The sequence below is a fragment of the Xylocopa sonorina genome, chromosome 4 (genome assembly GCF_050948175.1).
Source record: "Xylocopa sonorina isolate GNS202 chromosome 4, iyXylSono1_principal, whole genome shotgun sequence".
Taxonomy (NCBI): Eukaryota; Metazoa; Arthropoda; class Insecta; order Hymenoptera; family Apidae; genus Xylocopa; species Xylocopa sonorina.
Genome location: NC_135196.1, coordinates 5,103,717 through 5,126,203, shown reverse-complemented (window position 1 = coordinate 5,126,203; position 22,487 = coordinate 5,103,717). Strand labels below are relative to the sequence as shown.

Genomic DNA, 22,487 nt, shown 5'->3' with positions numbered 1-22,487 from the left:
AAAGTATCATCGTACCACCACATTTGTTTTAACATAAAAACGCTAATTAATCAAGGTTCAAGCATGTCAAATTTCTTATCATTTCTATCGCATAATAATATCGTCACGTAGCTACAAAAATTTGTCTCCACAAGAATAAAGTACAAAGTAAAAAGCAGCCCGTTATAAACCATTGATACCTCCAAAACTCTCATCATCGAGAACAATTTATCCTGAACAATCGCAAAACTAACAAGGCTGATCGAAAACATACCACAACTGTTGAGAACGTTTCATGTCCGCTCCTTGCGCAACGATCCGGGGTTCCCTCGAGCACATCGCGTTTTATCACACTGTCAGACGCTAACACATTTGTCCCGAGTTTCTACCGGGTTGCCCTCTTTTCGAAAAACGAGAACCGCTCCGCTGGCTCTTATCGAGTCCTGTCGGACGGACCGCGGTGTGAATTTCCGAGGCGTCGCCCGGCTCATTGTTTAAGGTTCTTACGAATTCCGTGAACTGGTCGTCGAGTTCCTTTAAGGTCTTTCACACATGTCCGTGTGTATTTTCGGCGCTATTATTTGCCCAAGAATTACGAAACGGGTAGGGAGAGTGTGTGAGAGAGAGAGAGAGAGAGAGAGAGAGAAAAAAAGGGAGGGACAGAGACGCTCGACCTTCTTTCTGGAGGAAGCGACAGAGGGTACCCGCTTTCCGGCGGATCCTCGAGCTCCGCGTAGGCTGACGCGCTCGTCCGCCATTTGTACGGCGGCCAGGCTCTGCTCGCGTCCTTTCGGTTTCGCGACACGCGAGATTTTTCTCTTCTCGTTGCGTGACGTGGTACACAATGGCACGTGTCGAATGAGTAATACACTTTCTGGAACGGTGCTGTTCTTTTATTGCGACCGTCTCTCTCTCTATCTCTCTCCTGATTTTTCGATGCGTCAGAACGGGGGAACGGTCTGTTTACGAAAGCGCGAAGCTACGATACGTATTTGATGAAACGGAACTGACGCGCTGGCGGAGAAGGAAGGGGCAGGCGTGTAAATATTCGAGAGCAAACGCGGAAACGTAGGACAATGTTGTGTTGACTACGGACGATGCTATCGATTCGTTATTAGTAGTTACAACTGGAAATAGGCAGTTTTCGGAAATTCGGGAATATTCTTATGGGATTGTTTATGCTTGAACTGTGTTCGATAGCGTAAGTGTTTTAAATAACATTTGTAATGTCATGGAAGAGCAATGGTGAAAATGATTTTACTTTGTCGATTAATTTTAGAATATATCTTTTGCTGATAAATTTTCAAACTATCTGATATTCTGAAACGAAATCTATTTTGAAGATCTCACAAAACAGTCAAGGCAAATAAATTGAACTGTTTCTAAAGCCATGAAAAACAAAATATTCTAGCAATCTCTTTGCTTAAAAACCGAGAAATATACTGAACTTCAAGTACTCTAAATGATTTCAAACCAAATAAAGAAGCAACAATTTGTAAACAGAACATTCCAGTTAAACGCAGCAATAAAGACTCTTTGCAGATTTTCAGAATTATCCGAAAACAATTGGTCCACTTACACGTACATATACAGAAGGTATAAGAGGCGTGTGGACATTTCAGGGACAGATCTGTTGAATCCTGTAGGCCTCGATTCGTAGACAGTCTTTTGTCTCCCATTGAGGCAACACGGCTGAAGACACTAATTGACCAAAATATCCCGCGAACGAAAGACAAAAGACTGCGCAAACAATCTACGGAACTCTGCAGATTGTCCGCGAGCAAATCCGTAAGTTTGTACAAGCCCTTACAGTACCGAAGCTAAAAGAGCAGTGCATTCCTTACCTTAATTGTTCTAACGAACATTTTTGAACGTCGAGAGGACTGGAAGTTCCTAATTCCCTTTGTGTCTCCTTGGCTTCCTTGTTAGGACAAATTAGACTATAAATTAGACCGCCACTCTGGAGCCCTACGAAACAGAAAGAGGAAAACGTAATGAGATACTTTAACGTTGCTTAACGGGGTGAAAAACGCGCGGCGTTTCGAATATTTCGAAAGTATGTTAAAAATGGAAAATTGACGGATAGAATATTCTAGTTTCGGAGGGCAGAACCGGGTCAAGCGAATTAAATATTCATTAGTCTTTTATTACCGAACGAATGTAGAACGGGTACGTAACGAATACATAACGCGGTGAATTGCGCGGAATATTGAATAACGCGGGAGAAATGATACGACAACCCTTGAATAATAACGCGAAAAGCGAAATAACAAGGCTACTGAAATTTACTACTCATCAGTTTTGCTGAATCAAATAAACTACAATCTATACATCTCGTGTAACGCCACTTTGAATAACCTGAAGATACGTGGTTAACCACATTCTGTGAGAAATTTTTGCATTATAAAAGAAACCAATAGAAATTTGTACAGGATGAATATTCCATTTCCGTCTTTAAATTTTGTAACTTTAACTGTCGAGTACCACATATCATTATAAACCATACAATTTTACCATTAAAGGGTTAACTAGACCTAAAATTTTCTTATATTCCTCTCAATCGATACATCCAGCAGTACGAGAAACTCTCTTAACACATCGAGAATCGTTTTTTCTCTCTGCTAGGATAAACGAATCAATTTCTCCTGCGAATTAAAAAAGAATTGCTTTCACTCCAATCCTCAATAGCAACCGGAAACGAGCTTTCGCAGGTCAGAGATTTGAATGATCCGCGGACATAAAACCGAGGCGTCTGGAGCGCGTTAAAATGGCGTTCGCGATCCGATTCTCTTATCTTGGCCAGGAGGAACGCGCTGAATGTTAACTTCTGAGTATCTAAACGCGAGACACGGGTGTACCTTTCCTGTCGTTGTCGGCAATATCGCGTGAAGAGGACGTAGACACCGAGGCGGGCGGGCGAGCGCGTGTCTGCTACTCGGAAAGAGCCGATGAAAGCAGCGAAAAACGAAGAACAGGAAGAACCACCGCGGCACCGATGGGAACGACGGGCCACACTTGTCGCTTTGCTGACTAATCGCGACGCCGGACGTCCCCTGGCTCCTCCACTTCGTGATCGTGTGTCCCTAGACGAGGCCGTTCGCGAAATTTAAGCGTCGAATCCGCTCGTGTCCACGATAAAACCGAGAAACGAGGGCGACGTCGGATCGCGGAGAGATTGAAATCTTGGCGACATATCGCGGAGCCAATTACAATCGTTTTGTGGTATTACAAAGTGTGCTGAGGGTTCTGCAAAGTTTGTTTAACTAACCGTGTAGAAGCTGTGGGGTCGTCGTCAGAATCTTACTGCTTTAACTCTTTGAGGTATAGTGGTATTAAAACCTTTTTGATACGGAAATATGCACGGGTTTGAAGTATTACAAGCGTTACATGCATAAAGGTTCAATTTTATTTTGTATTATTTTATTCTCTTTTTGTTTTGTAAAGTTCTCTGCTTCGAAGAGTTAAGAGTAAATGGAACTTTATTTGTTTCGTTACTTTGCAGTCTTTCTTGCTTTACTGATATACATTGGAGAGACAAAGAACTTCTTGTTGCCTTTCGTCTTTGAGTATAACATTAAATGAAATTGAATTTCCGCTGAAAATATTAAGTTTCGATGCGCCTTTAACGTCTCGCTGAGGAGTCCAAATTAATTTCAAAGAAGCGGTCATCCATGCGTGATTATTACATCTTGAACAACCTTTCCAATTAAATTATATTCGACTCGATATAAAGCTGAATATTTCAGTAACGGAATGTCGACAAAGTCCACGTGGCAAAGTGGTAAAAAGGGCGAACTGATCATTTTGAAATAAGCATTTAAAATAGCTGCGCAGCTGCGGCGAAACGGTTCAGAAGTGAAGAGAGCGTAAAAATTTCTCTTTATGACGCGATTCATCGGAGACGATAGAACACTGCAGCGCTGACGCAACTTGGTGACCAACATTTATTATAATTATTCAGTGAACCTTAAACCGCCATTGTAGCGGTTACGACTGTCCGTGGCTGTACACGGTGTCTCGGTCCCGAGCACTTAAAATGCTAAATCATACCTCGCCGTCGCGCGAAACTAGGCATCATGTATTTTAAAAAGCACGGAAAGCGGAATAGAAAATTATTAAGATAAGTCGTAGGCAAAAAATTTTCTAAAAAGCTGTCTCACTCGTTTTAGCAAGTATAAACACGATCTCGTCACAAATATTACAAACATACGCTTTTATGTGAGACATGTCTGTGTTTATAAAAGGAAACTTTCATGATCACGCATTAACATAAGTATCATTTGCTCCAAACAAAAAAGTTGAAAATTATATATTTACATGCCTAAAACGTTAAACTATCCGTCGTTAAGTAACTAGGAAAATATTTTTTTACACCATGTACACCTGCTGAACACGTTACTAGAAACTCTAACGACAAACAGACTAATCAAACAGAAATGCATAGTTTGAATGAACTAATCTTCATAATTACGAAACGATCATTTCATAATTAATATTTTCACTAATGTACCATGAAAAATCCCCACAAACTATAACTTCCGGATAACTGCAGTAATTTCAATTCCGCCCTCGTAGACTACTTGCCTCTTGGCGTGTCTCGAAATGTGACTAATTAAAATTCAGCCACTCTGTAGAAGCATGCATGGTGGCTACCACCGTTGGGTTACGTCATTGACAACGCGCGACATTATTACGTTGGTACCAGCACAGGTACATTGGATATACCTGGTTAAGTATTAGAGCAATGTATGTTAACCTCAAAATACTGCACACACACACGGGCACAGCGACAGTGGGCGTTAAGTCTGTTTCATAACGTTGCAAGACTTGATAATTCATGAAACGGCTGGACCGTGGCGCGTTCCTCTGGAACTACCCCCGCAGGGGTTGTCGAGAATCATTCTTTGTGAGGATAACGTAATTTATTTATTTTCTTTCAGTTTGTAATACCGTGTGTGCATGAACCCTTTATAATGGGAGGTAAATTAATAATCATATTCTCAGAGATATTTTTATTTTTAATTCAGCTGTCTTATCGAACTGTACTGCTTAGAATAATTGTGTAATTTTAGATTTTCTGGATCGCAATGGAAAATTATAATTTTATTCTTATGTTTTCTTTCTTAATTCTAAACGGAATTCGAAATTAAAAATATTGATATTACACTGGATTTGTTAAGTTTTGGGTGCTGCTTTGGTACAGTGTATTGTGTTCTGTCGAATGTTTTTTTTTACGCGAACAATTTGGAATAGTAGAATTCTCTAGTATTGCAACATTCGTCGATAATTAGAGTTATTTCGGTTAAGGAGTGCGCAACGAAGTGTTGCACAGCTTGATAATTCACAGAGCGATCGTACCTTATTTCCTCTGACAGTAGAAATTTATAGAAATTCATTCTTCGCTAGAAATCATGGAAAAATGCGTACTTTCATTTACCAATATCTAATACGATCGAAATTCTTTTCTTTTCGCATTGGACGTAATTTAATTAATTAAACCACCTGCAACTGTTCTCATAATTTTTCTAACGAGTCGGCAATACGAAACGAATTACACTGATTAACTTCTTTCTTTTATATCCAACGTTTCAGGATTAATGCTTCTTGCATTAACCTGTCGATAGGGTATCAGAGTACCTTGGCCACGGTGCACGCGCGCACACGCACAGACTGCATTTTAATTAAAGAGTTTAATGCAACGCAATCGATCACCCAAAGCGGAATAATCCCCCTGATGCGGCTGTTCGCGTTGTCCATTGTTTCTGCCCAGCACAGTGTACCCTTCAGTTGCTGCCTTTCAATTACGAAAATTATAACGCTTTATCGATGCACCTTTTTAATACTTTTCTGCCCGCTACGAACACGTAATTGACCTACATCCACGGCCGTGAGCAACGAATTTTACGATTACTTCGTACGGGGATTACTCGGAAAGCACGTTCCGTTTAAACAGCAATTAGTCTGCCAACAACTATGTAGTCCACGCGTCGCTTTAAAGCAAATACGCCTACCTCCCAAATTATTTTTTTCGCTGCTGCCGCTCGCACGTTCGCGCACGTTCGTCGTGCTAATTTGTTCGGCTGTTTGCCTTTTCCCTTTTCATAGCGCGCGCACACTTTGCACCAGCGGTTTTTCAAGGGGAAAGTAACAACCCGCATTGTGTGCCGTATAAATTCGCCTGATTTTGCAATCCGCTTTACGGTTATCCTTTCAATTTCAGCGATTTCACGGTTTTTATCGGGCCTGCCGGTTATCTTGTATTTATTAACCACACCGTTACATAGACGAAACACCTATCCTTGAGCTGCTTTACACAAATCTGCATCTTTCCATTATCACCGCTTTCCACGTAAACAACGAACGGACACCTTGCTCTTTTATTATTGCCTTTATGCGCCTTTGACATGCAAAATTCGTTCAGAATAGGAAACACTCAAGTACGATTGGTATTCCTACGATTGGAATGACAACGAATGCCTTCTCTGCTGATCTGGTCACTTTCTCTGATTCCATCTGATCCATAGTTGTATCTAACTTTCAAAAAACAGCGTCGATTGATGTTCAAGGTAGAACAGAACGGGAAATAATTTTAAACTCTATATCACTGTCAGCTTTAACCTCTCGCGCTTCAAAGTGTAATTTAGCCTCTAATTGTTTCGCGTAAACGGAGAAGATAATTTCTATTTAATTTTTTTGCTGCAAAAGTAGAGCATCTCCCTTTTCTTCTCCAATAAAAAGTATATATACTGGAAATATTATGCGAATTTTTGGAAGTATTAAGGAAATGAAAGTACAGTTTGCAGGGAAGACTGTAGATGGGTTCGAAAGGGTTTGAAATGGGGAAACGCGGTTTTCACGGTGGATGTACGAAGAGACCACCAGCAGATAGAAATATCCCTCGCCGCACTCGAGACTGCGGCTAATATTTGCAGTGTGAACAATGCACCGAGTGGCTGAATGCTTGAACGTTCGTTATTCCTGATACCTGGACTGACGTATCTAGGTGGAGGGAACGGGGAACCTTTGGTTACCCGCTTCTTATCGTGACCTCCTTGCGTTACTTGTCCGGCTGTTTCTGTTGGTAATTCCTTTTCTTTACCATTTTCTGCCATTTCCTTTTTTTTTTTCAATGTAAATGCCGACTATCAGCTGTACTGCTGTTTGACGTTCGAATTTTGAAGTCTACTGCATAATGTTGCTTCTACGTTATTATCCCGTGAACTTTTCAGAAAGAAGAGAGATATTAAACTAACTAAACTCTTTCGAAGTAAACGAAAACGCTGAAATTAAGCTAAAGTAATTATAAGATCTCTTACAAGTGCTGTTAATATCTTGTGTTAATATCAGATTAATGAGAAAATTACTAAATAAATTTATCCTTACGTAAAAAGGATTGCACCCTTGGCATATAGAGTCTATGTAGCTTTTCAACACGATTAAAAAAAAGTTTCGAACAACTTGGGGAATCTTACAACATACAGACATTAATAAATGATTTGTCAAGTAATCGTATTGGAAATTATAAAATTATCATAGAATTCTGAAATGATTATAGAGGCGATGCAATAATAGAAACAAATGATTCAAAGGAGATTTATAGGTAAGCCAATAAAATTCTTTTTGATTGGTATTCGACAGAAATAATCAAATTGGTATTAACATTCACCCTACTCGCAACTGGTGCTGAATATAATTATTCCTTCGAAGGCAATCAATGAAAGCAATTTCTAACCCCGACCTGCATTTCGCTCGAATCACGTTACTCAAGAAATAGTCAGTTGCTGTGAATTGATTTCAATTTAATTTTCAATCGGTAGCGTTTACAACTAGTAAACGCTAGACACTTCGTAGACCAAGGAAATTGTTGTACAAATGATAACAAATGTCGAGTCAAAGCTTTTCGACGTGAATAAAAATTGTATAACATAAATGTTTACACGATACAGATTGACATTCTATTTTACGAGTTCAATTTATCCTTTCCAGATTTAGACATTATTCGACGGTACATTGCATTGATTTCAATTAATATCGTCCTTTTAAAACAGTGAATACTTCTTACGAAAAATAAAAACCATTGGTCCCTTTAAATTTAGTTGTAATTTTCTGTGTGTACACTGGTGGCATAGGAATTCGTAAATTCTTATTCTACCGCTAGGATAAATGAAACTTTCCATTTCGAGCGCGATGCAACGACGCTACTAAAGAGAAAAATAAATAGTGTACGTATTTAATTATCGGACGGTGAAAAGTGAATGTCTGAGAGACACTTGGAGAGTGACCATGCGACGGGTAACTATGCTCTGCGGACGGTCGTAATTTTTATTTGTCAATCAGGTGAGGAATAACCCGTGACGTAACGGAGCTAATGTAAATCGAAGGCAGACAGAGAGCGTTTGCCAGGCCAGGCTGAAAGTAAAAGCAGAGGAGTCGAGCGAGCCGTGCAATTAACAAAATTCTCGCGTTTCAGAACCGATATTGATTTACGTGAGATAAAACGAACGCGCACGTAAACGGCTAGCCGTTGATTGCGTATAATTCCGCTTGTCCACACAGTTACGCGTAAACTTGTTCACATTATAGAACGTCTTAATTATCTGATCGTTGCGGAACAAATGCGGTTAATAATTACGTAGAGATACCGAACGAAAGTTATCCACGATTAATTTAATTATTCCAATTGCACACCTTCGTGCAGAAATACGATTCCCGTTATTAAATCTTATGTAACCATTTATTTCAGCTATTAATGGTGCAAGAATTTCATTTGCTATGAAACCACGGCTACGATGCGGCAGCGGATCTAAAACGTTCCAAATTTTTAGACTTTCGACCGCATCCTGTAACTTTTTCAAACCACATCCCGACAGAGTAGACTTCACACATAGTCTGAACGCGACTATTTCATAAAATTCCATACTAATCCATCATTAATTTATCAAAAAGAAAATAGCTTTGTTTGCAAATTAATAATAATAAAGTACAAACTTTATTTCTAAAGTGTCATAATCTAAATAAATAAACTCTAATGTAATATTGAATTTCATCGCACGGCAAATAAATCTCATATGAAATTGAAATGTTCAGGTAATAAAAAAAATAAAGGGAAGAAAAGTGAAAAAGACGAACTCGACGACAATATGAATTACACATCCGTCTCGTTTAAGCTTCTATTAATTCCGCGCATGTTGTTTGCGATCGAAGAACGACAGCGAGCACATTTAATCATCAATCGAAAACATAATAAGCCTCCAACTGGCCGCGCGTCCGGCAACAGTTTTCATACACTATCGATTCTCGTCGAGCGTTCGATACCGGCCGTATCGAATAGAATTTCGCGCCATGCGCAAAGTGAGAGCCCCGAGTAGCTGTCGCGCGGTTAAAACAAAACACGTGGACACGTACAAACGGTGTGACGCAAATTTTATTGCGGCTCGTGTTGACATAGCGTTTCAATATCGAGCAGCATCTGCGTGTCACGGTTCAAACGCCTCGCGAGCCTGTTCCACGTTTAAAAACGTCGTAATTAAAGCGTCGACTGGAAATCTAATCGACTCGAATGAGAACTGGCCACGTAGTTACTTGCGATTCGGTTCTGTTCGCGATCGGACCGTTCGCTGATGTAACACGATTATTCGATGGCATTTCTACACGGATATCTAATCAATCTAATTGATTAGGAACGTTTCAATCTAGTTTCGCCTTAAATAATTCGTTTCTGCTCGTTTCGCATTTTGTGTTTCTTAGCATTTCGACTATTTTTGTTTACTTTTTGCTCTCAGAAATCATTACACGAAACTTCAATTAGAATAAATAATTAAACAACTAGTAGAGTTCTAATGGCACAGGTTTTTAAGTTCTGCCATTCGCTAAGATCCTTGCTTCGTTGCTATCACTATTTTAATCCTACATCGATTAATCATTCTTCCTTTCTGTACTATAACACGTCATGTTTTGAACAATTTCTATACTTTTCAATTTCATGAAACACTTCGCCTCGCGTGTTTAAATTTCCCACAAATGTATAAACATCCGCAGTCTAATTCTTATCAAACTTAAGATAATGTATCTGACGCTGTCGTCCCGACGAAAAAGATCTTTTTAAAAAATATGAAGTACTCCATGCACCGGATAACGAACCTTTATCACATACTATATATAACTGCTTTAGATGTTCACATAAAAATTTATCTATTCATAGTTTCATAACGATGCGATACCAAAACGTTCGCAATTTTTATTTCCGGTCTGTATGCAGATTGCGTTTCAATTTTAAATGAGAATTTATCTATTCCTCTTCTTAGTTGTACATCATTTTTGTACCGAGACAAACAATATTGGTTTCTAAGAGAAGAAAGGACAGAGGAGGAGCCATTTTAAAATTAATTATGACGTAGACAAGTGGCAAGGTTGATAAAGATTTTTGGATAATTAGAGATTGAAATTGGAACGATATTTTCTCTCTGCTCTCGAGATTAGGTTAAACTACATTTCTACCAGTAGACTGATAGGGACTTCCTTTCCCACGGCTGTTATCAGTGTCTGTATAGCATATAGTTGCACAGCACGTTACTTCGATAAGATGGCACGGTTACACGTGAACCATTTAAAAATAGGATCGACACAGGGTAATCCTGTAATCCTCGTTACGGATATTCAACAACCGGTTGGGAGTGGCACTACGCTTTCTACGGAAATTAATTTTTTTCTGCCTACCAACTCGATCGAACTTGAACTTTTAGTTTATCAATATTCCAATTTTATTCTACACTGCTATAAGTATTATTTTCATACACGCGTGTACCTTTCACACTTGTACATACATATAATAAATATTATTCGAAAATTTATTTCCCGTTTTAAATATAATACGCCAAGTAGTTATTGAGAAATAGCGAATTTCGCGTAATCATTATCATCTTTTAAATACGACAATGAACGAAATTATAAATTTTCATCATTTAAATTTTATGGTATTAAATTGAAGAAATTGTAAAAAGCGTTGTGTGTTTGTAGAAGAAATTGGGATACACGTGTCCTTGTTGCACGTGATTCACTCCGATCAATATACATTTAATGGTGCTCGAGTGACTCGTCGCCATGTTTGAAATTGCGTGATGTCATTTATCTTAGGATTACAATTAGTGTTTAGAGACCTCGAGATACATCCACAATCCATATAAAACAAGGTTTCCATTCTCCGTATTGGATATCTCTGTTTAGAATCATTCCGTCTCGCTTCCCTCCCGTTATGATACGCGTAAGCCCACCGATATTACAGTAAATCGAGGAAACCGAACGCATGCGGTTATCCACGTTTATTGACAACCACTTTACACTTGACGACTTTGATTTCACTTCAAACGTAGATCAAAAAATTGATTATAATTCATTAAACCAAAGCCGCAGGAAAAAAATAGCTGATTTGAATCTCAATGAACTTGCAGACGTGAGCGTTCCTTCTTCTTTACTTTGATTTTTTTCTCCTATCTTGCGTAAGATGCGTGAATGAATTTTGATTTTACTTTGATTTTTTTTCCCTGTTTTGCGTAAGATGAACGAATGAATTTTAAGATATGAAAAATAATTCATCGAAAAATATTTCAAAACACGAAACTCTTATCTGAACTACTAAAAGTGTGCTGTAATCGTATAGAGTACAGTTGGAAACGGAACGTATAAACGATATCCGCTGTGTGATATAATCAGCTCATTACTTATCAGGATTTAGAATTTACTTCGATACGAAATAATGGAACTTGTCAGCTTCCAAATTAGAATTACTTGTGCGATTAAATCTAACAGAGCTTCGAGCTCAAAATTACAAATAAAAGAAACGAGAGTTATTCCATTCATTTAACATGTGAAAAAATGATAACGATTACACATAATTTTGGAATTACTGTTAACAACTTTTACAATGAAATTTGTATTTAAATTATAAATCGAATACTTGCAGTTGCGTAAACTATGCTATAAATTTACTTTAAACGTCGCTTGTGTATAATTCTACAAAATTATATACTGATAACCGATTCGTTTCCATAATCTGATTATGAATGCTTCGTCATCGAAACGTACCAACGAGACTCGTTAGATGATGCAATATCAAGAAACTTTAATTACGAACTCAATTATAAGCCGAGAAATTTCCTTGTTCATTTTTAACAATTTAAACGTTTTTATGCAGAACGTTTTGTACATTTCATATTTTCAAATTGAATAAAATTATTATTGTGTTAAATTTAAACGCACGAATTAATAAAATAAACATCTCCGATATGCAAGAAATATTAAATTATAAAAATATACTTGAAAAAAATAATAAAACCATTTATGTTATCAGTCCTCGTAATAGCATTAAGAGCAAAAAAGGCTGCAAGATTTGTTTTTATCTAAATCTCGGTGTAACGATTCAAATAACCACAGGCTATATGTTATCTATCATCGCTTTAAGCATAAACAAGAAATGTATTGAACGATACTCTTATATAAAAGTGCTTAAACAAATATCCCATTTCCTTATCCGAAAAGGCGTGGCGATTGCAACGCGTTTAACGCTTACTCATAATTTCATCGCCATATTTATGATCTTAGATAAGTGAACCATTTCCGTACTTTCCTCTATTTGTCACTAATTGTAACATTCTAAAGAAGCAAACATTCTAGCAAATAGTTCTGTGAATTCTTATCGCCTATAGTCCATATAACAATCGCACAAATTCTTTAATTGTATCATGTTTTCAATTATTGCACCTGCTGACTCGAACCACACTCGTTTATATTGTTATATTATATTTCAATTATTTCTTACTGTAATCGATTTTGTGCCTATCAAACAAATATTCATGCACATTATTTAAAAAAATTGTTCTGCTTTCATAGCTCTAAATAAATTCGCGAATAATAAAGATTTTTATCAAAATATTATTTATAATTACTATGGCGTTCACAATATTTAGGATAACTGCAATTTCTGCATACATACTGCAATATTATGTATATCTGCAATAACTACAGTTTTCAAACAACGATTGTACTATTTCTATTTAATTTTATTTGAAAAAATGCTACGAAATTTTCTAAACGCGCACACGATGAACCATAAGACGTGTTGATTAATATTACTGTGTAATTCTTTCACAACGAAGTTAACTTTCAGTCATTTTTGCGAATAAACGCGTTTGCGAGCATCTATAAATCTATGTCACTATAACCCATACGTCCTCGACTGTATCGAAGGCTAGTAAAATAGATAGTACCCACATTTTTTTTCCTCTTTTCGTCGAAACATACCAAGTAAACAGATATCAACCACCTTGGCACAGTGTCGGAAAATAAAAAGCCATTATCGTTATTGCGACAAGAATATGGACGGTTAGCGGCGATCGAGAAATTATTACTCTGTTCCGCAATAATGTGGGACATGTTCTCAGCTGTCGTGTATACCGATATCTTCACCTCTATTTAAGCCTTAATTATTTTTAACGAAACTTAACATTAACGCCAAGAATTTCAAAATATTACCAATCTCTATGTTTAATCGCAAGATCATTTACGATTTAATTACAAGTGAACATAAAAAAACTTAAAAGTAACAGTGTATACATCCTACTTTTTGGGAAAATAAAGGATCGTCTATTGTCGAAGCTATAAATCATATTAAAGCAATTTAATTAAAGCAATTTTTAATCGTAATCTATCCAAGAATGGAAAAATATAATTTTATCTTTGACGAATGGTAATTCATCGGCTAATTTTCATTCGACGCATTTTTCACCTCATCATTCCCGACAAAAGCGGAATAATTTTCTGGTTTGTATTTCATTTTCTGTCCGTATCATAATCGTTTCGATTCGTTTGCGGAACGCGCGATAAAAGCTTGTCGCGTTTGGAGCTTGAGCAACGATCGCGAGTCAATGAAATAGCAATCTTGATCAGCGATATCAGCGATCTCTGTTCCGCGCACCTTGTAATTTCGCGTGTAACGCGTGGCAAGTGCCAAGCGATCGTATCGAGACACCGCGTTCATTTCCGTCGCTTTTCATTTCTCAAATGATGTAGACGAGGGTTTTTAATGAATTGGACGTAACCTCTTCCCGCTTCGAGACGAGGCTTCTCATCCGCGACCGCCTCTTTGTGATCATGCACGCGAATCGCACGTAACAACTAACATTCATCCGGACATTCTACGGTGCCGTTTGAGAATATACGAAGCTACCTGATTCCTGATAGAAAAGTAAGTCCAAACTTTGAAATGCAATTTTTTAGTAGCAGCGACCCTTTCGAACGATGGAATCAATCATTTTGTAGACACAAATCAAAGGAATAATTTATTCGAAAAATAATCAGAATAAAATTGAAACAACGAACAAACTACTGTAGCGATTGAAAGTTTGCCACTCCATTCGTTTCAAGTTTTCGAAACTCACGCGATTCTATTGAATATCAAACTATCCGTAAATGCATCCATCAAAGTTTATGTAACATGTTATCGACAGCACGAATCCGTCATCCTGACACAAGCAATTTTCACAAACGATATTGTGATAAACTGTTAATACGAACAATACTATGACCTTAAAATTAATACGTCGTCTATTTCTTCATTGCATTATGTGTAGATTCTTATCCAGACTATTTAGTTTTCATGCATGAAGAGTTGGTACTTATTGTTATATGGACTGTGCCAACGTATTTTTTAAAGTGCAAAATATGTTTAAAATTTATTCATACAGAATAGCTAATTATATTAATAAATGAATATCATTCAGGAATCGTCATTTTGTTCCACATTCTACAAAAAACGACAATAATGTTAATAAGAAAGTCTAAATTTGAAAATAAAATTGGGCTATATTCATACGGTCCATTAAAAGAACCATATCCTGTATTGATATAATGGTAAAAGACGTTGAAAATAAAACAACGCCAATCTTCACTCTACATCTAATAAGAAAACAGATAAGAATTTACCACGTATTAGTAAAACACACTAAGTAAGAGCATAAGTCGAGTCATTGCTCACTCTTTCGTCGAACAAAAGCTTTTCCCCAATTTCCGAGAAGCCATATGTTGACTCGTTATTAGCATCTTTCACCAATATAAGGACGATATGCAAATGCGCAGCTACCAAAAGAGAAAAAAGTGGACGTCGTTTCAGTATCCCGATCCCTTCTAATTTCCCCTCCCGAAGGAAATCAAACAAACGCTGCACCCTGTTCAAACTGCCTCCTAATTCGTGTGAACAGGTCCCGCAACGCAGAGGGCTCATTCTTTACCGTAACAGAAAGAAAAAAAAAGAAAAAAAGAAAGAACGTGTTAATCGAGGCTGCTCGAAGAGGAAGTTTTAAGAAAAGGTCAGCTCTGAGATCGATGTATGTATGCGTATGGCCAACTATCGCATTAATTTCTTTTGCTTTCGAACGAGCCTGGTGTCCTGAATCTCCTCCGTGCCAGTCCTAAGATATCCGCTGTTCAAGGTGAAACTAAACGTATAACCTGGCCCGTAATGGACGAAAGAAGAAAACTTTTGTCGCGCTAGTCCGCATGCAAGTCAAACGATGCATTATTCCTTGACCTGACCTAACGGAGGCTCCTTTCATATTCATTAGAATTTGCCCCCCTTTTGGACCACGAAAGGCGCGCTCTGCGTACACGCACCGGTTTCCAGCCGTATTCTTTTTCTTCGCTTCTCTCACCGCTCGTTCATATTTAGTCTCCTATGTTCTCTTTTCTTCCCTCGAAGAATATAGATCGAAAGTAAATAATTGTGGAAGTTGACGAACATGAGACAGTTCAGTCTTGGTGAAAGAGAACTAGATATGTCAGTTCAAACAAACTCTGCGTAAAATTTATTTATAAAATGCTGCGTCTCTTATTAGAATGCAATGCTAGAAATCGTTTCGAACTAAAATACAGTTAAATTAGAAGAAAAAGAAAGAGAGAGACGAAGGATTTCACATTTTTTTTCCTCGAACGCAGTCTAAATGCAAAGCTGTAGCACTCGAGGGCGAAAGGACAGTTTATCACGGGCAGGATCGATTTTTGAAAAAATGTCAGCCGTGGCTGAGAAGACGGATGCATAACGGCCGTGCATCGATTAGCATTTCGACGGTGTGCATCGAAAGCTTTTCGGTATCTGTCGCATATCTGAAAGGGTCGTATGAATAATATGGGACGATGCGATACCAAACCGCTCCGATACACGCGTCAACCAATGAATTTTTGTTTATTCATCTTCTTCGAGGGACTGCTATGTAAGAAAAAGAGTCAGCAAAGTCGACGTTTGCGGAGACATTTTGAATTCGTATCCATCCAATTTTCGTATACGTATACGACGAAGTATCGAAGTTATTATCATGTCGTATCTGTTAGTGTTCATGTGCAGTATTTTGTAAATTGTTTTTTAAAATTAAATACAGCGCATCCCTTTTATGAGCAACGTATAAATTGATTGCCAATTGTATGATAAAATGAACATAAAACTAATTTTAAAATTGATTTTCTCCATAGAACAATTTTACCATTACCATTTACAATATTATTTTTAATATTCAATCTAACATTATTCACTTTAATCGAAACATTATTCGTTTTCGAAATTTACGTTTAGATCAAAGTTTTGCATGCTTTTTTTAGAATTGACGACACTGGGAACAATATCTTAACGTGCGTTCGAAGAATACACTTGTAACTTGCGATCGCTTCGACTCTACTTTCTTCAAATTTTTCAAACCGATATACAGAAGAAAATTTGAAATTTCCTTGCATTTGATTCTTTGGAAACGGTGTCAGGACGAACAGAATGTTAATATAGTTCGAAGAATGCACCTCTGACAGAACAGAACCGTAAACTTAACGCGTTCTCCTACATTATGCGAAGGAACAGGCGAAGAATTGACTTTTAGATGAAAGAACTTCGAACAGTATAAAGCCCGGTCGAAAGGTGAATCTCCCTGCCATCTCCTTTGCCCCGATGGGGTAAACTTATGGTAGATTAAAAGCCTATTTGTAGGCTTTTGTGAAGGCGATACGTTGCCGCAATAATGGCTCATTGAATAATTTGTATGGAATTATGGTAATGCACGACGAAGGACTTTCGTATCGATTGACGAGCGCTAACTATTTCTCTGTTGACTCAGATTCAAAGTATGCCTAAGTCCCCGAAACAATTCTATTTTTCTTTCACGGAATCTCCTCCAACTTCTTCTCGCAGTTACTTATTTTACAATTGTACAATATTTACCAACGAAACGAACGTTATCTTTCGGCGTGAATTAATGAATTGCTTCATTTCCAATTCTTTGTTGCAAGTTTTCGAATAATTTTACATTCGTGATAGTTTCGTTTCGAGAAGCGTAAATCAGACAAATATCTGCATATCCTGCACTTACTTTGAATACATCTACATTAGCTTAAATTACCAATATATTTGCTACATGAATAATACATTAGTTCCTTAAATGAGGTTATTATAAAACGTGAAAAAAACCTGTTAGAAAAGGATGACAAATGAAAACTGTTAAATTGCTTACTACACTACATTTATAAGAGATTTCAAAGAGCTAATTGTTAATACAAACAGATATTCCAGACATACCAATATAATCACCATTACGTTTCACATTGAATACTAAAAAATTACGCGTCCCACGATACCCAAATTAAAAAAAGACCTTCAACGTCAAAAAGAAAAACCAAAAAGCGAGATCCGCGAAATTGTAATATCCGCAGCTCGCGTCTCAATACGAATTCAATTTATCCTTCCGCGTCTGCAACACGTAGCGAATTGAATTGAGATATCCGAGTCGGTACGTCCCGCACTCGAGTGGGTTTTCCATGGATAAAAACAACGGTCGAAAGAAACGCGCGGGGAGCAGCACGTGAGAGCGTCCGCGCGCGCGAGGGGGTGGTTGCATAATCCATGCACAATTTCTATGGAACGACAAGGCTTTTATATCAATTCACCGTAAAATCTTGACATCGTTTCCATGCGGGTGCGGGCAATTTGAAAACCGAATACAAGCCGGCGGAGCCTTCAATACCGTTCTCTTCCCCTACCTCGAGAGGAGAACCGCGGCTGGTCATAATTTCGATTGCATAAGCGCGCCGTTCGCGCCACCCCGCCACGCGGCACCTTTTTTTCCTTTTTTCTTCTTTTTTTTTTTTCTTTTTCCTCCGCTGCTGCGCTCGCGCGAGACCGCGATCGCAGCCAACACCGCCGCGTTCTACGGACGCATTGTTCGCGACACGCGGGATACTTATGTAAACGTGGAAAACAATACCAAGTTACTAATCATATGCTTAAACGGCGGGTCGCATCCTGCTTTGGCTCGACTCGAATTCTCGAGCGCGACCTCACCAGCCGCGCGATTCGCTCGCGTTTCATTGCTCCATCGAATCGATCACGTTCGTACAGAAAATCCCGCCAGTCCTACGAGTACGCGATTCTTCAGCCGCGAATACAATGAGAAGTTAGCTTGCGTTAGATACGATCGAACGATAGCGAGTTTCCTTTTCCCGCGAAAATTGCTCGCATCCGGATTGGTCATTGAAACACATTTTATAACTCTACGCTGTTCGAATTAAGTTTCATTGTGCGAGATACATTTTTAATCTGTATGCCTGTACTTTAGGAATGAAGAATTGTGGGTTGTGTTATGGTAAATTCGATCGGAACAGGATTTTATTTGACTGTTAACTCGATAATTAGATGATGCGTTTTAGAATTACGTGTGGACATTGGAAATAAATGGAAGTAGAAACACTTGGAACACAACTTGGTTTAAAAATACAAATTTCTGACTAGGACGTTTTCTATATGCATAAATATATGTACTTACAAACGTGAACAGTAATTCTGGCCCTTCCAGCTTTGCTAACACAAGTGCATTATGCAACGGCCTTATTGGAAGTCTGTCCAATTAAGACTGGCTCAATCTACTGTCACGTACTTGTGTTGGTGAAGTAGGTAGGATCGGAATCATTGTTCGTGCATAGAAACACACCTTGACAACTGTTTAGTTCTTTAAATATCGAATGCGTGAAATTAGCTGATATTAATTCTGAATCTGAATAAAAGAATTAAATTAACTATTGATACCATCGTCTGGTATTTTTTTAAAGCGATCAATCGAACCATTTTCTCGTCAATGAAAATTACTCGCAACAATCTTGACTCTCGTCTGGATAAATAATATTTTCTCGACGTAACGTCGAGAACGAAACGTTTCTCCCCTCGCAAATCGAACTTTGCTCGACGATCGTTACGAGGAGGCGTTGTCCGGTGAATTCTCAATCGCACGAGACGTTTTCTGATGCACCGATACATTAATGCGCGACACACTTTCGAAATCACCTGGATCTGTTTACAGGATCCCCGTGAATTTTCTTAACCCTATCTCATCCACGATCGTGGCTGCTGTATAATCTTATTATGTGCCGTTACTTTACATAATAAAGCGCGAACGGTTCATAAAGGTGCGACGAGCGTCTGTTTGGTCGATGCCCCTCTCGGCTTTTCTATAAATGTAACAGCTACGAAATAATTTATTCGACAGTGTCACAATTCCTCTTTAATAATGGATCCGAGGCAATGAGAAGCCTGCGAAACGCGCAACTTGATTGTTACTTTATATACGTGGATCTTTCTATTAATTGAAAGCCTTTTAGGTTTTCCTGATCGAAGTTACCGTTTGAAAATAATGAACAACATTGTTACAGAACGATTGTCATCAGGATGACGAGGGCGAAGTGTTTTTTTGGGACCCACCGGCCGCGAAGAGTCGAAACCCGAAAAGCCAAAATCACGTTCGACAATTGCAAGAACAATTGGTACAAACCACCGTGAGAATGAACGCCTTAGAAGCCGAACTTAAACGAGTTCAAAAGGTAAACTGTTACACATCTTTTCTATTTTCTAAGCTAACTTCCTTTCACTCCTTTTTCAAAAACTAATTTCCCTCAAGTTATGAAAATGATTTGCTTGAAATGCATTAAGAAATATTCTACGTTTATATATCGTCGATTGTAAAATAAATACTTGAAGTCCAGGTATTCAGAGGTAAATTTGTGCAAACGGAAATTGAAAATTTATATATATGTCCCTTTCTGAGCGATTAAAAGAACAGTTTAACGTGTCTTCAGAAATCATTGGCTCCAGGGCTATGTAATAAATATTTTCGTTACTCCGTGTCCCTAATAATCGCATTGTCTTCTCTGTTCCATTAAACATAAAAGAGATAATTACCACCGCAATTGTTTTCAGATAATTACGTTTAATTTTAACTGCGCATCGACGTCCGTCTCATGCACACATGCACGTGACAACACATGTCATCACGCGTTATCCTTAATCAATATCGTATCGCGGCTGTTTTATTGATCAAAATGTACCTACGCGTAACGTAAGCACGTCACTTATTAATGTTTTTCCAAATTGCGTAACATCGAAATGGTAGTTTTCAATACCTTGTTTCCCATCCGGTAACATCGTTCATAAACAACAAAATTTTATTGTAATAATAAAGATTACAGATTTCGCATCTTCTTTCTTCCTAATTAGTAAGAACGTAAAGGAACTTTCTTTCATTGGGCAGCGTTTATTTTTATTGAGATGAATAATGATGGTACTTGCGCGTACACGAATCTATTATTCACCAACCACTCTAATTGCGATCATCTGTGTATTGTATATCGTGGCGTGCATTCGGAGAGCTGATGCTTTTAGTAATGAAATTCGTTTCGACATTTTATGTTATGAGTGTATGTAAGAACATTTTCATTAATACAATCTAATTATTATCTAATTAGGTCGGATGAATGAGTCCCTATCTAATCTAAATTAAATCGTCTTGGAGATATTTCTTAAACGCTTAATCTAGTCTAAACTAATACACTTGATAATATACGTCAAGTATGCGTTTTAGAGAGCAATTAGTAAATTGTTATAATTATTGGCCGCAGGTAAACAGTTCCTCGTTGAAAGATGAACTCGTGGATGGACACCAAAAAGCAGAATTCGTGAGGGCCAAGCAGGACATGGTAAACCGCATAATACAATTGGAAGAAAAGGTACGGCAGTTGTTTTCTGATAAAAGAAAGATGAGAAACGAGGTTATTCGGGAGATATATAAATGTGAACAGAGTTCGATTTATGATTAGCGAATTACCGTGCTTAACTGAACAGGTCTAAAATTACTATTCAACGTCAATTGGTACATCAAATACATAGGCATGCAATGAAGATACCTCGACCTGGATAAAACCAGATGACCGCTATATAAATGAATTCAATGTTACAGTACTTCAAGTTACTTTATTTTAACTGGTAGAGTGTGTATACTTGAAGGCCTCGCGTTATTTCCGTCATTCTTTGACATTGCACTATGACTGTTATATACGTGCATTAACGTAATTACTTATTATATAAATGTTAAATTGATATACATTTCTAACTGATTTCTATCTGCCAAACAAGCAAAATTTTGAGAGAATATTCATTACCAAATGGTCATAATATTCTACAACATACAACTCAATTGTAAACCAATTATTTTACAAAATTATTTGAAACAGTCCACAACTGGGACTTCGCATTATTCATGTATCTACGTCGAAACAGTACATTGCCAAATCTCGAGGTAATAACAGAACGCATTGAAATCTCAGACTTTCTGTTTCAAATTTGTATACTATTGCGCGTGTATTTTTCAATATCAAACGATGTATGGAAAAAAAAGCAATTGTGTATGTTGACTAGACTCGAGAGGCCGAGAGGAACACGAAACGCGTGCAACCGGACGAAGCGGCGTTGATCAACGATTTCCGTACGGTACTGTCCAAATTGAACTCCCTCGAGAAGCTGGATTTAGTCCGGGGCGCTCTGAAAGCGCTGGAAACCGAGAACGAGAAATACAGCGAGACGAGCAAGGGGGAAAAGTCCGACTTCGACGAGAAATTTAAGAGGCACAGCAACGTCGGCCACGAGTCCGTCGCGTTGAAGCCTAATCCCGATGCGAACGCAGAGAACCACGTACGACACGATGGATTCGTCGAGGCCACGAGCAACAGGGAAGCGGAGTTGCACAAGAAGATCGAGGAGCTACAGGAAGAGAACAAAAGACTGTTTGCTAGCGTCGAACAGTTGGATCAACAGCACGAGGAGTCGATAGGTAAGCTTACTACCAAACTTGGACCAGCTCCGTTCGGCCATTTTTACGTCTACCAAAGTTTATCGTTTGTTTAGTGTAACAAACGTTAACACACTTATTGCAATAAAATTAAAGATAATTATGGTTACTTCGGAATGAGAAACAGTCATTCCCTACATATGACACGTTGCTTTCTAAAAATGGTCAATACAAGTCTTTCACACTGGAGCCTTGGACCCCTTTATGGTCGACCCACTAGAGATTCACGACAAGTTTTATTATTATTAGTCCTCGCACAGATACACATATTCTTGAAAATATTATTAACTTTATTTCGAAAGTAATCCTGAAAAG

The 22,487-nt window shown here is 38.0% G+C and overlaps 1 protein-coding gene across 2 annotated transcripts in view; it reads left to right on the top strand.

The window, feature by feature from the left end:
• LOC143423181 (uncharacterized) overlaps nt 1-22,487 on the top strand; it is a 64,335-nt gene that overhangs the window by 30,024 nt on the left and 11,824 nt on the right. For both annotated transcript variants that reach the window (XM_076894307.1, XM_076894308.1), the window contains 3 exons: nt 19,705-19,872; nt 20,947-21,054; nt 21,743-22,154. In XM_076894307.1, coding sequence (XP_076750422.1) covers nt 19,705-19,872; nt 20,947-21,054; nt 21,743-22,154 — 688 coding nt within the window. The remainder of the gene's footprint in view (nt 1-19,704; nt 19,873-20,946; nt 21,055-21,742; nt 22,155-22,487) is intronic.